The 21,688-nt window shown below is 41.3% G+C and overlaps 2 protein-coding genes across 2 annotated transcripts; both read right to left on the minus strand.

The window, feature by feature from the left end:
* Positions 1 to 1,915: 1,915 nt before the first annotated feature.
* On the minus strand, positions 1,916 to 16,124 carry LOC101159013 (phosphatidylinositol 4,5-bisphosphate 3-kinase catalytic subunit gamma isoform). Its single transcript, XM_023956374.1, has 12 exons — positions 15,833 to 16,124; positions 13,515 to 14,704; positions 12,564 to 13,140; positions 11,907 to 11,972; positions 9,714 to 9,939; positions 9,057 to 9,151; positions 5,866 to 6,009; positions 5,684 to 5,774; positions 5,418 to 5,548; positions 4,812 to 4,923; positions 4,559 to 4,716; positions 1,916 to 2,425 (listed from the first exon to the last, which is right to left on the minus strand). The coding sequence occupies exons 1-12, from the start codon at positions 16,103 to 16,105 to the stop codon at positions 2,168 to 2,170; spliced, it is 3,321 nt and encodes a 1,106-aa protein (XP_023812142.1). The 5' UTR covers positions 16,106 to 16,124; the 3' UTR covers positions 1,916 to 2,167.
* A 3,858-nt stretch (positions 16,125 to 19,982) lies between these two features.
* On the minus strand, positions 19,983 to 21,399 carry LOC101159262 (olfactory receptor 14I1-like). The gene is made up of 2 exons (XM_004070571.1): positions 20,299 to 21,399; positions 19,983 to 20,048 (listed from the first exon to the last, which is right to left on the minus strand). Exons 1-2 carry the CDS (start codon positions 21,397 to 21,399, stop codon positions 19,983 to 19,985), a joined length of 1,167 nt encoding a protein of 388 aa, XP_004070619.1.
* Between the last annotated feature and the right edge of the window lie 289 nt (positions 21,400 to 21,688).

Consider the following 21,688-nt stretch of genomic DNA (forward strand, 5'->3'; position numbering starts at 1 on the left):
TTCCCGGGACCAGGAACCGCTCGCTGACCCATCTTTTGAGGTGGTCTCAGTTCATTTCCAATCAGACTGAGCTTCGGTTCGCTCTGAGATTCCTCACTCTGAATAGGCTCTGTGCTCGGAGAAGAACAACTGTAACAAAATGGTCACCGTAGCTGGGCATTATGGAATGGAATGCAGCAACCATGACAATGAGACACAGCAACTCACTGAAATGTGGTCGGATGAATGCAGACTCCTTAGAACAACGCGTCTTGTGATAAACATTGCTTCTCACACTGTTTTCCTGACAATCTAGACGTCATAAACATTCATCAGTGTACCTTTAGCCATCGTCTCCTCAGTAAGCGCCTTGCAGCATGACTCTGCCGCACCAAAGTAAAAAGTGTTGAACCTGATATTGGTACAGACAGTTCAAAATTGGTCAGCGAAAAATAATGCTTGAATCAGTGAACTATCCCGACAAGGATTGCAAAGCGCAGGACTTTTATAATTTCTGCCTCTCGTTGCTTAGCCCCGCCCTCGTCCAATGTAGTTTTGTTTACAAGCCTTGGTTCAAAGCAGGAAAGTCCCTTGATGGCAGTCTGAATATAGACCAAACGGAGGGTTTGGAACTTGATTTGGACCAAATTGAGCAGATTGGTCCAGACGGAAGGATTTTTCCAGTCTGAATACATCCTAAGCCTTAGTCACAACTCCCCTTAGAGGTGGATACATCTGCAGGTGAAAGACGGACAAACCTGTACAGGGCATGCAGGGGGTCTGTCCAAAACATCAAGATTGTAGACCCCTCTGTAAACCTGTAGGGCACAAAAGTTCATGCACATTTTGTCATGGTTTTAGGTTTTTCTGCTTTTGTGTTCAAGTTGTTTTTGGTTCTGTGATGTTTTGAGTTAACTTCCTGTTTTACTTTGTAGTGTTTCCTGGTTTGTTGTAGTTTTGAGTTTTACTTTGGTCCCCATCCTTCCTGAGTGTTTCCACCTGTGTCTCGTTTGTCTGTATGTATTTAAGTCTTGTCATTCCCTTCCTCCTGTGCTGGTCCATAGTATGTAAGTCTGCTCTCCCTGTTTCGAGTGTTTAGTGTTTTAAGTTTCTAGCCTGCCGTATGCAGTGGTTTTGGTTTTGTGTCTTTAGTTTTGTTTATTAAAGCCCCCGTTCCCCTGCAACCTCCTGCCTCCTCTCCTTCTCTGCACCTGGGTACTCCCTCATCCGCTCCCCGTGACACATTTATATCTACTGGCATGCAGCTCACACAGAACATATTAACAACATTTGAGGATAAGTAAGGGTGAAATAGGTTAGACGCAGGCATGTTGTACAAAATGTTCCTTTGTGTGGAGTTCAAGAAAAAAGGTGCATGCTCCTTGACCAACCATTGTGTGGTACAAGTACAGGTACTGGAATACCTGGTTGTTAGAAATGAGAAAATCAAAGTGTTGTTTGTGTGGTTGTGTTACAGGGACTGAACGTATCTCGTGCATGCCATGTACGTAAAGCATTTGTGCGCAGGGAGTAAGGAGGTAGTACCGACACCTTACTAATGTCTGGAGCATTGCAGAGAAGGAATGGTATGGCAGCAACGCCCGTACATCACAAGTGCATGCAACATCCATGCAAATACTTCACAATACACTTTCCACACGGACGACAATGGTATGTTCCATTTTCATGATGTCCCTTGAGGTGGCTGTATGAGCCTCAAGGAAACTGAAAGACACACCTGCGCTCCCTTTACGATGCGACTGCTCCTCTCTACGTCCCTCCACGGACCTGGACGACCCAAAGACCTGCAGCACTTGTCAGGTCAACCCCCCCATTGTGCAACACTTCACTGAAGTGAGAAGGATTCAGCAGAGCAAAGGTGGGATTCTGCACCTCTTCACAAACATGTTTGTCTCTTGAGCTTTGAATTTTTTGTTTGTATCTTTATGACTTTATTGGAAAGAAAAAAGAGAAACTTCAAACTTAGAAAGTTAACAGAATTGAAAGGAAAAAAAGGAAGCCAAAAAGAAAACCTTCAAAAAGAAAATTCAATAACATAAAAAGAATAATCATTTGTCGGTTTCAATTTGTTCATTTAGACTCTTAACTTTTTTCGTCTTCATTTAGACTATAAATCGTTTTGCATTGAACACACGCTTTCACTCCGCATGGTGGTGGTGGGTGGAGTCTACCTTATACCTGCCACCATGTGGATCCACCAGTTGGTCTGCACGGTCCAGCCCTGTTTTTGACATTCAGAGATCTGCTGCAGAAAGTGCTCCTTGGCCTCGGCATCAGTCTGCTCCTGCTGGAGCACCTCCTTCAGGTAGCGCATGTCCTCCGAGGTGCTGAGCTCTGGGATGCCCGTGAGCAGCATGAGCGAGAAGAGAGTGACCAGCAGCTGAGAGTGGGGGCGCAGCAGGAGATATGCCTGGATGCAGGTGTCCTGAGGAGAACAAGAGCAAGCAAAAGAACTTATTGGAAAAGAGGAAGCTCACTTTTCACGATGGATTTATGGCTTGACATTCATCCAGATGCATTTTCTCAACATTTGTTTGCAACAAATTAAAAAGTCGTGGTGTCTAAAAGCTTCTGTTTTCATGTGGTAAGTGGAAAATATTCTATTTCAGTTTGAAAAGTTGTTATGAGTTCACACTAAAAGCCCTGACAGCTCAAGGCCAATGAATCTAAACAGCACACAGCTCTTCATAAAAACACTTTTCAAGCATCCAGACGAGGTAGAAAGACATGAAAGTAAAGAAATCCAAACATAAAATCATTCTATTTGTGTGAAAGGGGTTAGAAAAATAGATGCAGTGCAGTGTTTTGACTATACATGTATATGCGAACACAGGGCGAATGGGGACCCAGGCTGTTTAAGCGCAGCTTTTCAGTTCTGCTGAACTGAACTCCTCCTTAGGCCCTTTTTTTGGGGGATCACTCTCTTTCTAATAGTATCAGAATTCGTCCTGGGCACACATTTAGAAAGTACCTGTATTTATGATGAACAGGAATGCAACCATAGTTTTTGTTGCAATCAACTGATTAATCAAATAATCTCATGAAAGGAGCATTTTGAGCTTTTGAACAGTACTGATCTCAAAAATAGTGACAATAAGTAAATAAAAAATTTTGTAAAATTAATGAAACAATAAATATCAATTTTATTTAGATTTATTTTTTTCTTCAAAATAATTATTTTCATTATTTTTATTCAAGTTAGATTTAAAGGAGAATTGGCCCTTTGAGATGGAGCATCTTGTTTAAAGGGGCTCCTCTATAAAAAGCTATGATTAAAAAGTCTTTTTTCACACCAGACACTGTCATGTCTGTGTAAAAACAAAAATAATTTTTCACACCCTTTTTCAATGATTGACAGGCAAACTCATAGGTCACCATGAGAAACAGCATTGTACAACAAAATGGCAACTTTTGAATTTTTTTTTATTTTAATATAAAACCTTCTGGGGGAAAAAAACAATATTAGTGTTTTATAAACTTATGTTACACTTTTGATGTTATTTTTATAAAAAAGGAAGCTTTTTAAACAAAACAAAAAACAGATTGTAAAACTGATAGATTATTCACAGAGTCGAAGCGTACTAAAACGCAAAACTTCATTGTTTTGTTATGTCAGGCTGCCGGGTTTTAGGGTCATATGGCTGCTGGAGCCTATCCCAGCTACTGTTGGGTTAAGGTGGGATACAACCAGAACCGGTTTCAGGAGCACACACTCACACACTCACATGCACACCTAGGGACAATTAAAATCATCATTTATCCCATGAAGCCTGTTTTCGGAGCGTGGGAGGAAAACTGTAGAGTCCAGAGAAAACCCACACATGCATGAGGAGAACATGTAAACTCTTCACAAAAAGGTTCCAGTTGGGATTTGAACCAGGGCCTTCTCGTTGTAATGCTAAGTACACACCGGCCTCAGCAACGTGCGTTCAAGCGACCACTTCCAATGAAAAGCCTCTGTAAATGGGTATAAATGTGCGTTTCAGGCTTCTGCGCTCAAAACTCTCACGCTCAAATGTAGCTACCGGTATACCAGATTTTAAGGCGGTTTTTGGGCTCCAAGTACAAAACAAAAATGAAACTTTGACCAATCGAGGACTCAGATTTGGCAGTGATGTATGGGTAGTGTCCTTTTTAATTCCCAGAAGTGCCAACTATGAAAAGTGATCGTGGAGGAGAAAAATTATATAATTTGTGCCCGGCTGGTGTTATACGACTTTAATATATCGGAATAAAGCTGTGAAAGAAAAAAAAGCTAGGTGCAAGATTCACGAGATAGTGACAATCCACTCCAGAAGTCCGGTGTGAACCCTGCATGCTAAAAGCACGGTTCGATCCTGCATTCAGCACATTCTTGAATGCGCATCACATTCCTGGTGTGTCACAGCGGTGAGAGCGCTAACCACTACACCGCTGTGCAGCCGTTGGTTGACTTAATTTATTGAATCATGAACATTTTGAAGATACAAAGTCAGGAGGACAAGATAAACCCAAAACAGACACAGAAAAGAATCGTCTAATGAAACTAAAATAAATCACAGCTGATCTGCACACTTACCACAAACTTCTGAAAGTAGAGGCTGTTGTGACTCTTAACGCGGCCCATGACATACAGGAAGTCGGGAGTGAGGACAAACGGCACACGCTCCCTCTTCATGCCCAAAAACTGCTTCCTGTTTCCCAGAATGTGACCAAAGTCGATGTGAAACAGATTTCCTGTGTTTGAAAGCAGGAATTATTTTCATTCATTTTCTTCTTTTCAAAGTTTTTTCAGTCAAATTCCAAACATGAGCCGGATCTGTTTTGCACACCTTGGTCTGTGATCATGATGTTGTCGTTGTGTCGATCTCCAATCCCCAGAACATACATGGCTACACAATACCCGGCACAGGACTTCACAAACCTCTCCACTGTCTTGTAGTGCTGCAAGAATAGAAGAATAACTAAATTGTCTTTGAGTCCATTTAGGACATTGTCTACATGAGTTGATGCGATTTCGATTAATGCCGAATAAAATTGTTGATTTTACAAAAACAATGCAATTGTGTTAATTTTCAGAAGAGTATAAGGTTGAAATATAACATTTGTGTGTTAAACTAAACCTTTTTTTAATAAGTTGTACAGAAAACATGACTTTATGAAGACAGCTTGAATTGCATTCGAATTGCTGGAAGATCAGTGAATTGAGCTCCTGAGCCATTTTTAACAAAGTTATCTTTAATCATAATTTTTACAATAAAACATAATTGATTTGATTTGATTTGATTTGCTTGGATTCGATTGGATTCGATTTATATTGGTGTCAGGCCAGGGAATTGAACTTCTGACCGTTATTACAACAAAATAACATGAATTCCACACAACGACTGGAATGTGATGCAACTCTGGGTCCAAACTTCCTTTTAAAAACAACTCACTATTTCTTGAAGGGGACACTTGGACTTGAGCCACTCAAACAGAGCGTTGTTCTTAAAGGCTCCCGCAGACCCCCCAAAGCTTTTCTGGATCGCAGCCAGAGTCACCGCATTTCTCACTATTTCAATCATGCCTGCACATAATAGAGACTGCGTCAGCATTTCTTTTAAATAAAAACAGTGCAGAACTTTCACCACTTTACCTAAAAAAAGTTCTCTAAAATTCAGTTTGTGAATAGTGTAAATGATTTTAAATAAAAAAACAATACCAATGTTGTGTCCTGTGGCGATGCATCCATATGGAATTAGATTGAGATCCAGAGATTTTTCCTGCCAGATGGAATCCATGATCACCAGCGTCTAAAGAAGAAGCAGAACCAAAACCATTTTTACTGATCAGATCTTTTATTAGAAATGTGGAAATGATGATGGCAGAAATAATGTCAGAGACCTGAATGACCAGCATGTCCTGCCTGAGGTCGTCCCCCTCTTTGAAGATTATCCCCACAGGCGAGGAGGAGATGGGTGAAGGCATGGGAGAAAACTCCAGCCACAGAGGTTTCTTCTTGCTGGCCATCACCTTGCAATTTTCCAGCTAGAATGGAACCATCAGCAAAATGTGTTATTGAGCTGTTTCAAGGTGGTCAAAGCGTTGTATCTGGGTTGGTGTGTAATGAGGAATTTACAATAAATGTATTCAAATCAGACAATGTTGACTGTTCTCTTTAACAACAAGTACATCTAAATTTACCGAAAGAAACACACCATTTGCTTGGATAAAAGGAACTTGAGATACAGTTGGAAATCTTGCAAGAAATCTCAGGAATCTAGAAAACTTCACCTGCATTGTTCGGTACCCAGAATTTTCTTGGATGAATCAAGAACTAAAATTATTGCTCAAATTTGAATCTTTAAAGTCGATGAAAACTCACTAAATTTTTCACAAACCATTTTAAAATTGTCTTTACACATACAAACTAATTACATGAGAATTCTACCAAACAAATAACTGTATTTTAAAGACATGGGTTACTAGAAGTTCAAGGAAAAATAATTTGATAGATTGAATTATTTCTAGTTGCAACTCACAAACTCACAATGTGTAGGACTTCTTTCTATAAAATTTAAAAGATTACCATACATGGAAAGACACACAAGGTGAAAATTCTTTAGCAAAGCAATCTGCCTTTTTAAGATTAAAAGACAAAAGAAGGTGAATTTGTCCCTTTTAATCAAACCACTTTAAATCAAATTATTTTTTAAGAATTTTAAAATTCCTGAACTTCTGCATTTAATTCAATATAGGTATGGCTGAGGCTCATCAAGGCCTTCAGTCAAGGTGAGTTTATCATTTATATTGCAGGTTATAAAACACATTAGCAAGTACTAATTCATAACAATTTACAAAGTTGATTCACTAACAAATCCAATGAAATTCAAGGACTTTAGGCTTTTTTCTGCTCAATGCAAAGTACATTACTGTGAAAAAAAAAGTGTCTCCGCTTTTTTGTATGTGAATGTATAATAAAGGTGGGAAAAATGGATGGAAAAGGTTTGAGAGAGTGGAAAAGAGAAACACTTTTTGATTCCAGTAATCATGTAAGTCCACTAGAGGTCAGGGTTGAGGTGACCATGCAGGAGTCTCTACAATTTATTAAAAGGTTGATTCAGAAGAAAAGAAAAAACTTCAGATAATCAAGTACGGTGGCCCAGAAGGGTCAGAACACAACCGGGCTCAATTAATAAAGAGTCAGTGCATCAATTCTAGAGTTGATTGATTTTGTTCAGAAGGACTTTACAACAAAATCTGTTATATTTACAAATAAAAACTTGTTCTGAAATATATTTAGACAAATAACGGTTCTACTAGCACTTTAAAATGCTTCTTATGGTGAAACATAATAAGATTATCATCAAACCGTCTAAACCTCCAAAAACAAAATTAAAACAGGAAAACTAAAGTATTGGAACAATTCAGAAATTCAGAACGCCGTCATCAACGTTGGCCACGCGGACAAACAGGCAAAATCAACTGATCCGCCTCCGGCTGCAAATGAGAAAACTGATTAAAAAATATGAATAAAATAGAAAAAGATTTCTAACTGAAAAACTTAAAATAGTAAATGATTTAAATGCATCGAAACCATAAAATAAAATTTTAAATAAACATAAGAATTTAGAGCTTCATTAAAAGTTAGATTTTGGGTCGTTCTCCTTTAATTTTCTACATGTTATGCAGAAAAACACTGAAGGGTGATGTCTCTCCTGCAGCTTTTGTTTCATTTTAAAAACACAAAACAAAATTGTATCAAAGTTTACCCATCAAAAAACAGCTTTTTTTCTTCATGGTTGTGTACAGAGATGGGGACAGACTTTTACTTTGGGGATCAGATCTGGGATCAGATTGACTTTATTTTTGTAAAGATTTTTTAAAGGAATTCAGAATCAATTTTTAGTTTATATTTTAACAAATTTGTATCTCTGAATGTATGTTTGAATTAATTCCTTTCAATCTGATCCCGGTTTATATAATTTATTTAATTTTGTCCATAACTTTGGTATTACTTTGCATGATCACAAATACAAATACAAAGATATCAATGTGATACGAATAACTGGAACTTAGTAAAGTTCCCTTAGAGTATTGCACAGATACTGCTGTAAAGCTGAAATCATGCAGATATAAAAATCAAATTCCGTTAGTTCTACTAAACAAACCCAGGGTTAGATCTGCATTTAATCAAAGTCACACAACAAACTTTTGTTTGCTTTTTATCGTCAGTCCTGGAAATTTTGCAAAAATAATTTGAAACTAAGGAAATTGTTTTTTTTTAATTTACTTAAACAGAAAAAAAGGTTTATCCTAACTTTATTGTAATGCTTTGTATAAACATGACAAGCTCTCCATGAAACTGGAGACTTTTGCCCTTTGTGCACAAAAAAGTGCACACATTCACACCTTTTGTTCTTTTTGACACTGGGCTTTGTTCTGCTCCTGCTGAGGAGTGGAAGCAGACACTTTTCTGTGCAGCTGCTTCTGTGGGAAAAAAAACCATTTTGCTTTACAGTAAATATGTCTAAGAAGAAAGAAATGTCACAGAAGAGAGAACAGACTGCAACATTGAGATTTCCACATCCCTGCGCTGGCTCCTTTAAAACAAACTTTTGCTTCATCATCTGGACAAAAACAAGCAGTAGGGGGGGGGCTTTCTCTCTGAACTGATGCTTTATTCAACCCATCGTGACCATCTGCACATTTAGATCTCGTTTCCGTTGCCGCTGCAGTCGAGATGAGAGGTCAGAGCAGCGCTCCACATAACAAATAGTCCGCTTTTTGTGAAAAAAAGCGATCCAAACCGAAAAATAAAAAGAATAAAGTGATAAAACTGATTGAATGTTTCTTTCTTTTGTAAGTGACCATGGTACCAGCGAGTTAATGGTCTTCAAAGTGTGCATTGTGAGAATAAAAGCACTTCGCTGAAGCCTGAACCATCCTCTGCTTCGTGTCGAATGGTTCAGGCTTCAGCGCAGTGATATAGAACTTGTAATTATTACAAGTTACCTACTTGTTGTTTGAACCCAGTTAATGTGTTTTGTTTACTCGAATTTCCAAACACAATCAAAGAAAGCAGCAACACCCACCAGGATCTTTCCGGCTTTGACCCGGGGGTCAAAGGGAAGCACGAATTCATTTGGCAGATTACTGTTTCTGAGCAGCTCCTGCAGCTTGAGAGGAGCTGAAAGAAAAAAAACAGACACATTTAAGCAAACGACTAGAATGATTCAACAGTGAAACAGGAATAACCGCACCTGAAATGAGTCATGAAAGAGACAATGTACACCTGTGGAATATGCAGCTGTTGGGGATTACCTCCAGTCATATTCAAGATGCTGTTAAGCTTTCCAGCTGGAGCGTTTTAACTAGGATTTCTTCTTAAAGCTTAACCAAAAAAGCTGCTCCTGACAAGCACCAGATGTACAGAAGCTAATCCACAAATGCAAACTATGCATGAGCATTTAAGTGATGTGAATTAAAGTTTGTAGCTAAATCTGACCAAACACTGAAGGCTTTATCTCTCACGTGATGAGCTTCTATGAAGAAATCACACATCAATTCTCAGGTTTTTATTTCAAATGATGAGATGATAAAACAGAAGAAAATGGAAGCAGGTGAGCCCAGACATTTAACAAGGAACCAACATGAGTGTCACTGCACTCAGATGCAAGTTCTGCTCAAGTAAGAAATATTGTTTGTCATTATTTAAATGCTTTATTTGATTTTAACTGAAAGTTTCTTACTTGTGGAATCCAGGTTGGTTTTGTCAGGGTAAAGATTCTTAATTCTTATGGCCACTTCCTGCAGGGCCTCCACCGCCTGGACCTGCTGGATAAAGCTGTTGATCATGGCTGCACCACAGCCCAGCAGGTAGGCCTCCAAAATCACAGCCATACGCTCCCTGAAGTACTGACCGCTGACCACCTCACTGCGGACGAACCAGAAGAAGAAATGGCCAATTCTCTTGCTCTGCGGAGAGACAGACGCCCATTGATACTCATCATATTCAGCGACTCTTCATATCATTTTGTTCATTATTATTTAATTGAAACTATTCAAAAGTTGCCTAGTTAGAGGCTTAGATACCATAAACTTTATTGTTTTTTTATTTTTTTTTTATTCTAATAAACAAATTAATAGGGGGCGCTAGTGAAATAGAAGAGTAGGATGTGTTTTCTGATGGAGCGCCATACATATTCATATTATCACCACCTATTTAAACCTCCATGTCATGGTGCCTCTGTCAGTCTCTCCTCCCCTCCCCGTTCTGCTCTGCATTCCTGATTGGACCCAGCTGTAGACAGTCATCTCATCACCTGCAAGCCTTCTTGAGGAGATCCTGTTCCAACATTCATGGCCAGTTCGCCCCTCCATAGTGCATTACCTGGTATCAAGTTTTGTCTCTTGTTCTCGTTACTCATGCTTCATGCTAATTATTATTCTCTGGCTCATCTTCAGGACCAAATTCCAGGAGTGTCTACCTGGGTCCTCTCATCACCAGCAGCCTGATCTCCAGCAGCCCTCAAGAACCTCCAGCCATGCCACAACTCCAGACCATGTACAATCCCAAGACTCGCCACAACTCCAAGCCTCGCCACAGCTTCAAGCCACGCATCCGCTCACTGCCAGGTTACAACTCCAAGCTACGTCAAGACTTACCTCAAGTCCTGGTTCCTCTCCACGTCAAGATCACAACTCCACACCACATCCCTGGTCCTCCTCCCGAACAATAAATAATCTTATTTTCCAACTAACTCTCCTGTGCTCTTTCCGGGTTCCAGCGTCTGGGTCTGTTTCGCTTCAGCTAATCATGACACTCCAATTCCTTTATTATATTGTTAGACTCGTTTTCATTCAAACCTATTTCCTTCCTCAACTAACAACTGGACGAAATATTTCCAACAAGATGCACGAAGCGTCAGGGGAACAGCAGCGGCTGAGGCTAGCTGCTCAAAACCCAGCAAGATGAATCCGGCTTTGGTGTCTGACAGGCAAGTCGAGGACGAACTGCTACTAATCTGGCAGAAAATGTCGGACAAACTTCTACAGTTGATTAAAACGAGCGGTTCGATAACTTTAGTTTAGGCAGGTAAAATAACTTTTTTTTATTGTTTATGAAGTCAGGGGTTAAGTTGAACTAAATTGACATTTTTCCTCTGCACAGAATTTTATGAAGATTTTACCTTATTAAACATTGGAAATGATTAGAGATTATCTCAGCTGAACACATTCATGGTTTACTTTATACATTTTTATTTTCCTATCAATTCCCAACTAATTACATGCAAAGACATATCTATGTCTGGATAAACATTCCTTCAGTTTGTATCTAGATTTTTTGGTTTTGTTTTGACTGCTTCACATAAAAACCAATTCAGGTTTTGATTCACGGCTCAACTTTTGATGCACAATATCTCATCATTGATCTGAGCCCAAATGAATACCTGAGTGGATTCTATTTGTGAAATCCAAACTCTTCAGGACACCGAAAAGGTTGGGAAATTTTAAGTGGTTACTGGGAATCCCCTGATTTAAAGTTAAAGTCCTGTCAGTCGTCACTCATCTGGATGTGTGTCATTTGTTTACCTGCATTTGACCCATTGCCAATAGGTGGAGTGATGAGCTGCAGACACAGCTGCACTCGGGAACCATTTGGGGGTTTAACTTCTCAATCCAGCCCACTAATGCTAAGTGTCAAGCAGGAATTGGGGCGTCTTTGGTATGACTCGGGATGCACACTCTTCCACTAGGCCACTGAGTTGATTGCATGGAGCAGTAAACGTACCAATGACAACAATTCAGGGCTTTTTAAAAAGTCTTCTTTGAAATTGACACATTCACTTCACTTTGGTTACTTGAAATAAACCAGTAAAATAAAATCAAAACCAGTATAGAGAGCAGGAAGTGTGTGTCCCCAGTAAAGGTTCTGTACTCACCCGCAGAGCTCTTTGGATCAGGTACCGAGCCAGAAAGCTGTCGTGGAACGGTTCCACCTTCAAGGTCTGTCAGAGTAGACACATAAAATGTATTCTTTGTTTTCATTTCATTTCATTCCTAATAGAAAAAAATATATATATATACTATATAACATAAAAACTGAGATAAAATGGCATTAAAGTAGCACTACTTTTCATAAGGGTGCATGTAGCAGGTAATGGCTAATTCCTGGCATTCTTCTTAGCTCAGGCAACAACATGAAAGAAAATTAAACTGTAAGGCTTTAAAGCAACATCTTAAGTTGTCCTACAATGAAACTGTCCTGTTGAATACAAAACTTTAAGACTTTAATAGGTCCAAACATAAAAGAATTGAATTGTGAATCGTTTATGTAAATGTTTGAGCTAAAATCTGCAGGACTTTAGTGATGAACAAAAAGACTCTTTTCAAAGTCTTCCTGAAGTGCAATTAAATGAAAATGTATTTATTTTGCTGTATTTTAAACTTCTTTATAAATGTACTTTTTTTCTTTTGCTGGCCTTACATGTAAGATCAAAGTAGAGAGTAGCCAGGATCAGAAGTAGGTTAGAAGTAGGCAAATGATTTGCTTGTGGGACCCCTAAAAGGCAGCAGCTAAAAGACAAAGGAGATTTTACCTGGACCAGCTGCAGCAAATACATGAGCAGGTCGTCGTTGGACAGGGCCTCCAGTCTCTTCACTGCAAGTCTCCTCACCACCTCATCTACAAAATCCATACTCAACAGCTCCAGGGCCACCGGCAGGTCCACTTCCAGAGGATCCCAGTTCTCCAGCAGCCAGTGGACGTCTTCAACCGCTTTGCGGTTCATCCACTCAACCTTGCGCAGGAACTGAGGGAAACTGGAGGAATATTGGACACTCCCCATTTTAAAAGACCTCCTTCTGCAGCTGGCAACTGAAGTTGGAGATCTGAGAGTAGGACTATCAGTGAACTGAGGGATACTCTCATCAGGACTGAGGGGATCTGTGTTGGAGGATGACGGTAAAAAGAGGGAAGCACTGGAGGAAGGGGCATTGTCACTGAAGGCATTTGGGAGGACCACAGGGAATCTGTAGCGGTCCAGCAGGATGCTGATGGCCATGGAGTTGGCTTTGTCCGGGTTGGTTGCAGAGGACAGCCTGTCGGCCTGATCGTGCTCCTTGTGAAGGTAAGGCCACATGTGCAGGGTGAAGGGACCCTGGCTCAGCACAGATCTGCACCAAAAACAACAAAAAACTGTTTGTTTTTGGATGTAACTTAGTCAAAAGAAAATGAAAGAATACCTGTTTGGTCTGAATACTCTATTCTGATTGGCTGGAGGATGTAAGCGGACAATGCCTCATGAGGTGTCCATTACCAGAAATGGATGGACTTTGCGTCGGGTGGTTCACTCTTCATCGTCGTCCATTAATTTCTGATGATGGACATCTCGTTGGGTGTTATGTCTAAAAATTTCCTGTGTTTCTAATCTAAGATTTTATACATGACAGTTTTTTCTTGGTAAACACATTAATAATTTGTTAGGAAGAGTGGATGTGCTTTCAGAGCTGATGGCATTGCTGAAAGGTTCCAGAACACTGGACCTCACCTGTGATCAATGAGTAAGAGACTGACGAAGAAGAGGACGTTGCCTTTGATCTTCAGGGACTCGGATGCCTTGTTGGTTGAGCTCTGCTTCTGCTCTTTGGCTGCCGACGTCGTGTCACTGTCTTTTGCGTTGATGGTGAGACTCAGCTTGACTCCACGCGGCAGATCACTGAGCAGAACATCAAAGTCCAACCACTCATTCCACAGCACTTCATCCGCCAAGAGCTTGGCAGAGGAGGACACGGAAAACATGGACTTGTTACCATAAAGTAAGGACGCTTCGACATAAACCATCTGCTGGCTTTTGTTTGGCATTTCAGGAATGTCAAAACCGAGCAGTTTGACTCTAAACTTCCTGTTGCAGTCCCACAAGGATATCATGAAGATGTCGTCCAGATCCTTCTCCTGGAGCGTGAGGTCGTTGTGTGAGCTGAACTTTCCACTGAAACCATCAACTAGCGGCCAGTCCACAAACTGGACAGTTTCAGGCACGACGTGGGACACAGGAAGCACTGACAGGTGGAGTTCCTGGTTGGTGATCAAACACCGGCGAACCCACAGAAAATTGATGAGGGTGTGGTTTCCAGTGAAATATTCTTCCCTGCCTGTAACCTTCAACACCAGATCCTTACTGGTATCACATTCAAGCCCTTGGTCTTCTATCACTTTTACAAAAACCTGGAGAAGAACTTCAGGTGTTGCATTAATATCAACCTCTACACTGAAGCTGATCTTGCTCATGTAGTGAAAAGTGACTGGGAGCCGTCTGTTGAGCCATTCCTGGAGCTCATCGGTGATGGGGGCAGATGTTACCCAGGGATCCGTGGTGTACTGCACATCATCCCGATTCCTCAGCTCCTGTCTTCTTAGTGACGCCAGCTTCCTGCGAGTGAACGTGAGCTCATCAAGTCTGTCAGTGGCGTCTTCCTCCAAGTCGTGTCCCACCAGGTAAGTCAAACTCTGCTGCTGTCTCTTCATCTCCTCGGTATCAACCACCACCACCATAGGTTTTACAAGTATGTACGCCGACAGACAGCAGGAGTCCTCCTTTGACCATGGAATGTCCAACGTCCTGAGAACCTGACAGTCATCGTAGGCCTCATACAAATCATCATCTCGGGCATACAGCAGTGCATACTTCTTGGGATCCAGTATAGCAAACGGATCTGTGAGACAGTTTTGTTCTTGTGCCTGAAAGCATGCAAACACATACAAACACATGAAGAAAAGCTGTAAAAATGCTGAAAGCAAGTGTCTTTTTTAGCACACTGGCCTTAGTTTCTCTTGTTTCTCTAAGAACTTCAACATTTCTCCCTCCAAACTCAAAGTAAAGCCTCATCCACAACTGCCCTTAAGGGTGGATACGAGCTGCCTGCAGCTGAAAAATGGGCAAACCTGCACGGGGCACGCCAGTGGACCATACCAGATATCAAGGTCGTGGACCACTCTATAAGCCTGTTCAGTAAAAATATTAATGCTATTTTTTTTTCTATAGGCATGCTGCCAGCGAGAGGTCGTGGTGAAGACTTACACAACCCGTAAGGGGTAAGGGGGAAGTAGATCAGACGGAGCCCCATTGTACAGATTTTTCTTTAAACCCCATTACTGCAAGGAGCCCATTAGTGCTGTTCATGTGATAAGTGTGCACACCTCGCATGCAACCTGACTGTCAGAATTTAGGAAAATAGGCAATCAGAGAGTAGTCTGTGTGGGGATCCTACTGGCTCTTACGTGTCACGTGTACGTTCAAATTTATGCACCTCAATGAAGACTTACTTAATGAGTACAACTTATTTTACCTTACGAAAACTTAGGCCACACACGACAATGGCTGTTGTTCACCTTTTGGTAGGGAAGCCACAGATTTATCATTTCTTCGTGTTTTATGAGCAAAGCTCATCACAGCCCTGGAAATTGAACCCTGGTGTCCCATTTGGCAGTCCTGAACCTAATCAAATGGGCTATCCAGCAGCTTTACACACACCACAAGGATATGTTCTTTGAGCTGAACTGAAAGACACACCTGCATTCCCCTTGAGTAACTCTGTATGGGCCTCTATGGACCCGGACAACCCAAAAACCTGCAGCCCCTGTACGGGTGAACAAACAGACAAGCAAGAAACAGAAACAACGTCTTTCAAACACTTTTTACACCAAACCAAAGTGGAGAAACCGCTCCTGTGTTTGGTAAATAAAAAGGTATTTCTATCTTTGCAGAGCTTAAATGAGGACATAGCCAAACAACGAGATCTTCTAGACAACGAAATAAAAAGAAAACCAATTCCTGTCCCAAGTCCTGTGCAACTGGTTCTTACGTACCTGCGCACAGATGCGCAGCCGCAGCTGATGAACGCTGCATTGTGCAGGAATGACGACTGACACAGACTCATAATCCACGCTGAGACTCTGGTCGTCCCCTTTGAACATCTGCACAGCACCAGGTTCAGGCTGAAGCTCACAGATGAACTTCAACAGGTTCTCTGAGGGGCGTGAAGTCGCCATATCTGGTCGACGGTCCGGATCGTTTATGAAGGTTTCCAAGCTTCTTTGCTGCTCTGACCGGTTTCTGAGCCTAGCCGGTGACTTCCTCATTGTTTTTCAGATTGCTATTCTGACACTTTAACAGAGGTAACTTCCTTGTTTTTGCTACACAGGTTGTTAGCAGCAGTAACTTTTTTTAGGCATGACTGAAAACCTTTTAATACTTCCATTTAAAATCAGCAAGCAGGAAGTGATCAACTTCTGCATCCTGGAGAAATATCTTTGTTCCAGGAACAACCAAACCTGTGGGGTTTGTTTGGCTGTTATGCAATCAACTGCAGATGCACTTTAATTAAATCCTACTTTTGATTATGCCTGAAAGCCTTTTTTATGACAAGATTGAAAGAATTCAAATAAGGCTGCTTCTTTATTTTGTTCTGATCACGATCCTCTCATGGTATTATCTGTCTTGATTAAGAGCTCTACCACAATGAAAGCGTTTCAGAGGACGGAAAATCTAACGGCTCAGATCTCTGCTTCACTCTAAGGGGCATGAAGTTAATGAGTGTTTCAACAACTTTACTTTTTTATTTTTTAACAAATTTCTTATTACATGTTCATTGCTGAAATTAGGTAAGTTAACAACTTGATAGGTTTTACTTTCGCTTTGATTTTGTTCTTGCATCAAAGGGGATGTTTGTAAGATTTTTACATCACTTAATCCAGTCCATCTCCTCCAGAACTGACTCCACTCTTCCTCCTTTCTCCCTCTTCAATTGCCTCCTTGAAGTAAAATCTGAGCAACTGTGGAACTTCCTCCCCTCTGATCTACAAAACGTGGATTCACTTTCCCAGTTCTTAAAACATCTCTTTTTCGCAGTGCATTATGACATTTTAACTGTTTTTTTAATCTTATTTTATTTTATTGTTGTTTCCTATGCTTTTATTTATTAATACATTTGTGTTTCTGTGAGGTGACCTTGAGTGCAATACAAATACAAATCAAACTTTTTATTAATTGCACTACAGTATTTTAAAAATGGAACGATCCTTAATTTGATTAAGTAAAAAAATATTTAACCTGAGTTTGAGGTGCTTGGAGGGGCTCCTTCCGGGTCAGATTTTGGTTTGCCATATGGCAACAAGATGCAGGGAGGATGCTAAAACCCCAATGTTTTAATACATGGAATTGGGAACAATTCTCAAAAGAAACCACCACATTTTAGGCACATGTTTATTGCATACCGTATGTATCTCCTCTGACTGAACCCTGATATTCTGGAGTCCACTCATCCATACTGTCTCTCTCCTAAAGCTAAATATTGGGAGGAATGAGCCCAACAGCTAAATTAAGATCCAAACACCCATAAAATGTTCATGCAACCAATTCCTGTGCGTAACAGCAAAAAAATTAAAAGATATGCTGATATTGATAAATATGCATCCCTACACATTTCCATCCATGAGCATGTTATAGTTCACATAAAAGTGGTTTAACTGGACAGTGGAAAACTTCTGTAAATGGCAACAAAAAGCGTCTTTATCAAATATGTGTCTTCACATATTAATGCACATTGTGGATTTCTTACATAGTTACTTAAGTTTGAACACACTGAAGAAGTCAAATTTATATATATCGAAGTCAGCTGTGGTCCCATAAAGGACTTTTTCACCCAACTTAGTTGGTGACAGACTTGTCATTAAATTACTAATAAGATAATTTATTCAAAAAATGTAAAAGGGCGTTGTGTGAACTAAAAGAGTGGTTTCAGTTCACCACTCTTAGTTCACGTTGTAGAAGGCGTAAACTAAAGAGTTCTGTTGCCCTCTACATGGCGTAGCAGAGGGCAACGCCATGCTACAAGATAAATAATAAAAAGGCTGAATGTTATCCGCATCTACATAATATTGACGGCAGAAATTGTATGCACACAAACACACGATATTTTGTAGACATATACATACATAATTGACATATAAAAGGCATAACTGACATATCTATTTTTATTTCTAATTTTCTGACTCATTTAATCACAAAACCACATCTCATTTAAAGAACGTTATGTTCACTTTACACATCATACGCACAAAAACACAAAAAACTAAAATGTTTTTGACCAAAAACATAATAATAATAATAATAATAAACATAATTTATGAAACATATTTCAACAGAATAACATCTATTTCTTCTGTTTTTGCTTCATTCATTTATGTCTTATATTCCCTCTGGGGAACAATTCTTTAAAAGCAAAAAGCACATTACACCACTGGACTGAATTGTGGTGAAAGTGAAAAGTTGCATCCCTCAGGCATTAACCCTTGTGCTATCCTAGGCACTTTAACGTTGGGAGTTGGGTCATCTAGACCCACTAGACAGTGCTCTGAACCTTTTTCCTTCAATGTTTTGTGATCTTCACTGGTGTCCATGGATTACATGAAATCCTCTCCACCTTTGTCATGGTAGGAAGAACACGTTAATGTAAGGGTGGGGTCATCTAAGATAGCACAAGGGTTAAACTAAAGGGTTTGTTTCAGAGTGATAGAAAACAAGCACTTTTTGCTTCCCATATGAGGGGAAGAGCAAGAAAACAAACACTACACACAGCCACCGACATGCCTAGGATAAAGCAGGAACATTTATGTTATTGCAATATTTATGAAAACGTGTGAGGAATCTCAACTGCCCATACAAAGTTTAGCTGCACAAAAACTGCTTTGCATAAACTTTTAATGTAAAACGGAGACAAGGCAAATATGAAGCACATTTCAACGACACAATTCAGAACCTAAAGAGCCACTCCAATGAAAAATGGTGTTTTTAACATGTTCTTGTTGCATTTTTCTCATTATAAGAGTTTGATTAAAACTGCGTGTAAATGTTTTAATTCAAACTGGGATGAATCACAAGCAGAAGAAAAATGTTTGAAAAGCTCTTAGTTGTGATGCAGCAACTGAAATGAGCGGGCCAAAGTCTTCCTGCTCCGCTCCATTCCGATTCATCCACTCACAGACAAATAAATCCAAACATCTTTGTTTTCCTCGTCTGGGTCCAAACAGTACGGCTGGATAGCTCCAATATTGCTCGCCATTTTTGTTGCTCACTAATGTTAGGTAGCAGTTGTAAGACGCTGCAAGCTAGCAGGAGACAATGTAAACAAAGGGATGATGGGAAATCAGCAGAGGCTTAAATGTGCACCGACAGTCCCGCCAACAACTCAGAGGTGAGTTTTAATTAACTCTTGCCACGCTGCAGAAGTTAAAAGATTAAAATAAATATATTCAAATATAAATAAAGTTTAGCCTCAAATACAAAAGGGGTTTGTTTAAATATACACACGGCGTGTCCGAAGATTCATAACAGTAAAATCTGTTAGAGTGCTTCAGCTCATCTGATTGATCTGCTTCTAGAAAGGACATGTTTAAAAGAAAATTAAAAGCATTTGTTAATCGAATCAACCTATACCGTTATTAAACTACTTCAAAATGAAATGAAAAATGATTATTATCAACATTGGAAAATAACATTTATATTGAGGCACAGTAGGTTATAATTACATCACAGCAGACAACACAAATTTAAGCAGCAAAAACTGACCAGTTCATCATTCTAGTCTTTGAATTCAGCAAAGACATGTGACCAAACAGAATGTTATAATAATGTTCCCTTTGGAATCTTTGGATGTGCAAAACAACAGTGGGATGAAATTTAGGAAACATGAATTCATATAACATTCATTCTTGTTTACTTGTTTGCTTGGACACATATGTAATTTACACATAATGTTCTTGAAAGAAATACAAGGAATCTGGAAAACTTCACCTGCACAGATATATCTCTGAGCCACACTGGTTAGACTTTTGGGGAAAGATGTTCTGGATCTGGATCCATTTTAGGTCAGTGAATCCGATGGTTCAAAATGAACCAAGCTGCAGGAACAGCATGCCATGCAGCAGTAGAACACCACCGTCCTGTGCGCCTTCACGTTCACTGGTTGAACGAGACCACCGCGTTGCGCGCGTCCTTGTACATCCTGAAGTAGGACAGCGCATCCTGAAGAATGATCGTTGATAAAGTGAATCGTTACATCTCTAAGTAACTATAGAAACGCTCGTGTCTGAGCAGATAGGACTCGTTCTGGAGCTGCAAGTTTCTTGTATGTTAAGTTTTATTCCATAGAAGCTGCTTGGATAAACGCAGATGCAGAGGAACGGTTTGTCAGCTTTTTGTGAATAAAAGTTGGGTTTGAAGTCATTTAACCCGCTTGAATGTGGTTTTGCAGTAAAATGTTTCCATTCATCACTTCCTCTACAAACGGCGCGCCCCTGTTCCGTCTCCTCCGGAGCAGCTTGCACAGCGCCAGGCGGACCTCCGCGTTCCGCAGCCCGTACACCAGCGGGTTAATGCACGGAGGCACCAGGAGCAGGATCAGTAGCGACACGTGGAGCGCGGCCGCCGTGGCCGTGGGGCCCTGCTTCTGCTGGCAGTTGCCTCGAGCCTGAGAAGTTTCCAGCACGCCGGTGCCCTGGAACTCCCACAGCGCGTCCGAGGTGACTTTGATGAGCAGAGGCAGCAGCTGCAGGAACAGCATGCCGCAGTAGAACACCACCGTCTTGCGCGCCTTCACGTTCACTGCGTTGAACGGGACCACCGCGTTGCGCGCGTCCTTGTACATCCTGAAGTAGGAGACCGCGTGGACCAGCAGGCACAACAGCAGAGTGAAGGCACCAAAAAATTTGCGAAATATGGCGAGATGGCGCGGGGAGCCCATGTGCTGCTCCAGCACGTCTGGCTCGCACAGCAGCCCCATGGTGACTGCCGAGTCGCTCTTGTCCTCTGCGCCCCGGAGCAGCAGCAGACTTATCATGACGGTGCTGATGGAGATGGAGTAGACCCACACCGCCGCCATGATCTGCCGCAGGCGCCGCTCCGTCAGGATAACCACGTAGTAGATGGCGTAACACACGTACAGGTACCGCTCCAGCGCCATGCAGGTGATGGTAACGAGGCTGGTGAACACGCTCGCCGAGCCCACGAAGTACTGAACGTAACACCAGGAGCTGGACACCATCGTCCGGCGATGGATGAGGCAGTGGATGACCGCCGGACCGAACGTGACGGTCTGCAGGAGGTCGCTCAGCATCAGGTTCCTGCAGAAGGTGAAGCGCGGTTGCCAGGACGGGTCGTCGGAGCGCCCGATGCTGGACAGGGTGAGCACGTTCACCGCGAGGGAGAAGACTGTCAGTAGTACAAACAGACAGATCAGCGCAGGGACCGCCAGCTCAGGCAACAAGAAGCGGAACAGGTAGTCTGCATCCTGGAGTCTCTCCGTCCCGCGCGCCGTGCCGTTGTTCTTGGGCCAGACGCACCCGATGCTGATGTTGGGCGCCTCCGTATCCCACATCACGGCGGGCATTTGGGTCCAAACTGGACCACCAGGTTACGCAGACCTGTCAAGCGCCTCTCATCTGGTCGTGTGTCCATGGAGTGTCCACCTCTTGACCTGAGCGCTCAGCGGCGCGCTCGCGTAAAGCGCGCAACTTTGCGCGCAGCTGTTCTGTAGAAACTGGCTGTTCGCGTGGACAGCGCGCGAGGAATCCTGTCCATAAATGACAAAACTAAAATCCAACATCAACAAAAGGATCTTGAAAAGATGAGTCTACCCATGGATGGAAAACGAGAAGATTTCTGGA

This window comes from Oryzias latipes, chromosome 7 (assembly GCF_002234675.1).
Source record: "Oryzias latipes chromosome 7, ASM223467v1".
NCBI classification, from domain to species: domain Eukaryota; kingdom Metazoa; phylum Chordata; class Actinopteri; order Beloniformes; family Adrianichthyidae; genus Oryzias; species Oryzias latipes.

What these genes read in the sequence shown, in the direction of transcription:
- LOC101159262 (XM_004070571.1), bottom strand. Translation starts at nt 21,399, where the DNA reads ATGTGGGATACGGAGGCGCCCAACATCAGCATCGGGTGCGTCTGGCCC. An exon ending in GCGCGCCGTTTGTAGAGGAA is followed by an intron (nt 20,049 to 20,298) that starts GTGATGAATGGA and finishes ATCATTCTTCAG; the next exon opens with GATGCGCTGTCCTACTTCAG.
- LOC101159013 (XM_023956374.1), bottom strand. Translation starts at nt 16,105, where the DNA reads ATGAGGAAGTCACCGGCTAGGCTCAGAAACCGGTCAGAGCAGCAAAGA. An exon ending in AGTGTCCCCTTCAAGAAATA is followed by an intron (nt 4,924 to 5,417) that starts GTGAGTTGTTTT and finishes CTATTCTTGCAG; the next exon opens with CACTACAAGACAGTGGAGAG. An exon ending in CATCATGATCACAGACCAAG is followed by an intron (nt 4,717 to 4,811) that starts GTGTGCAAAACA and finishes TTTCAAACACAG; the next exon opens with GAAATCTGTTTCACATCGAC.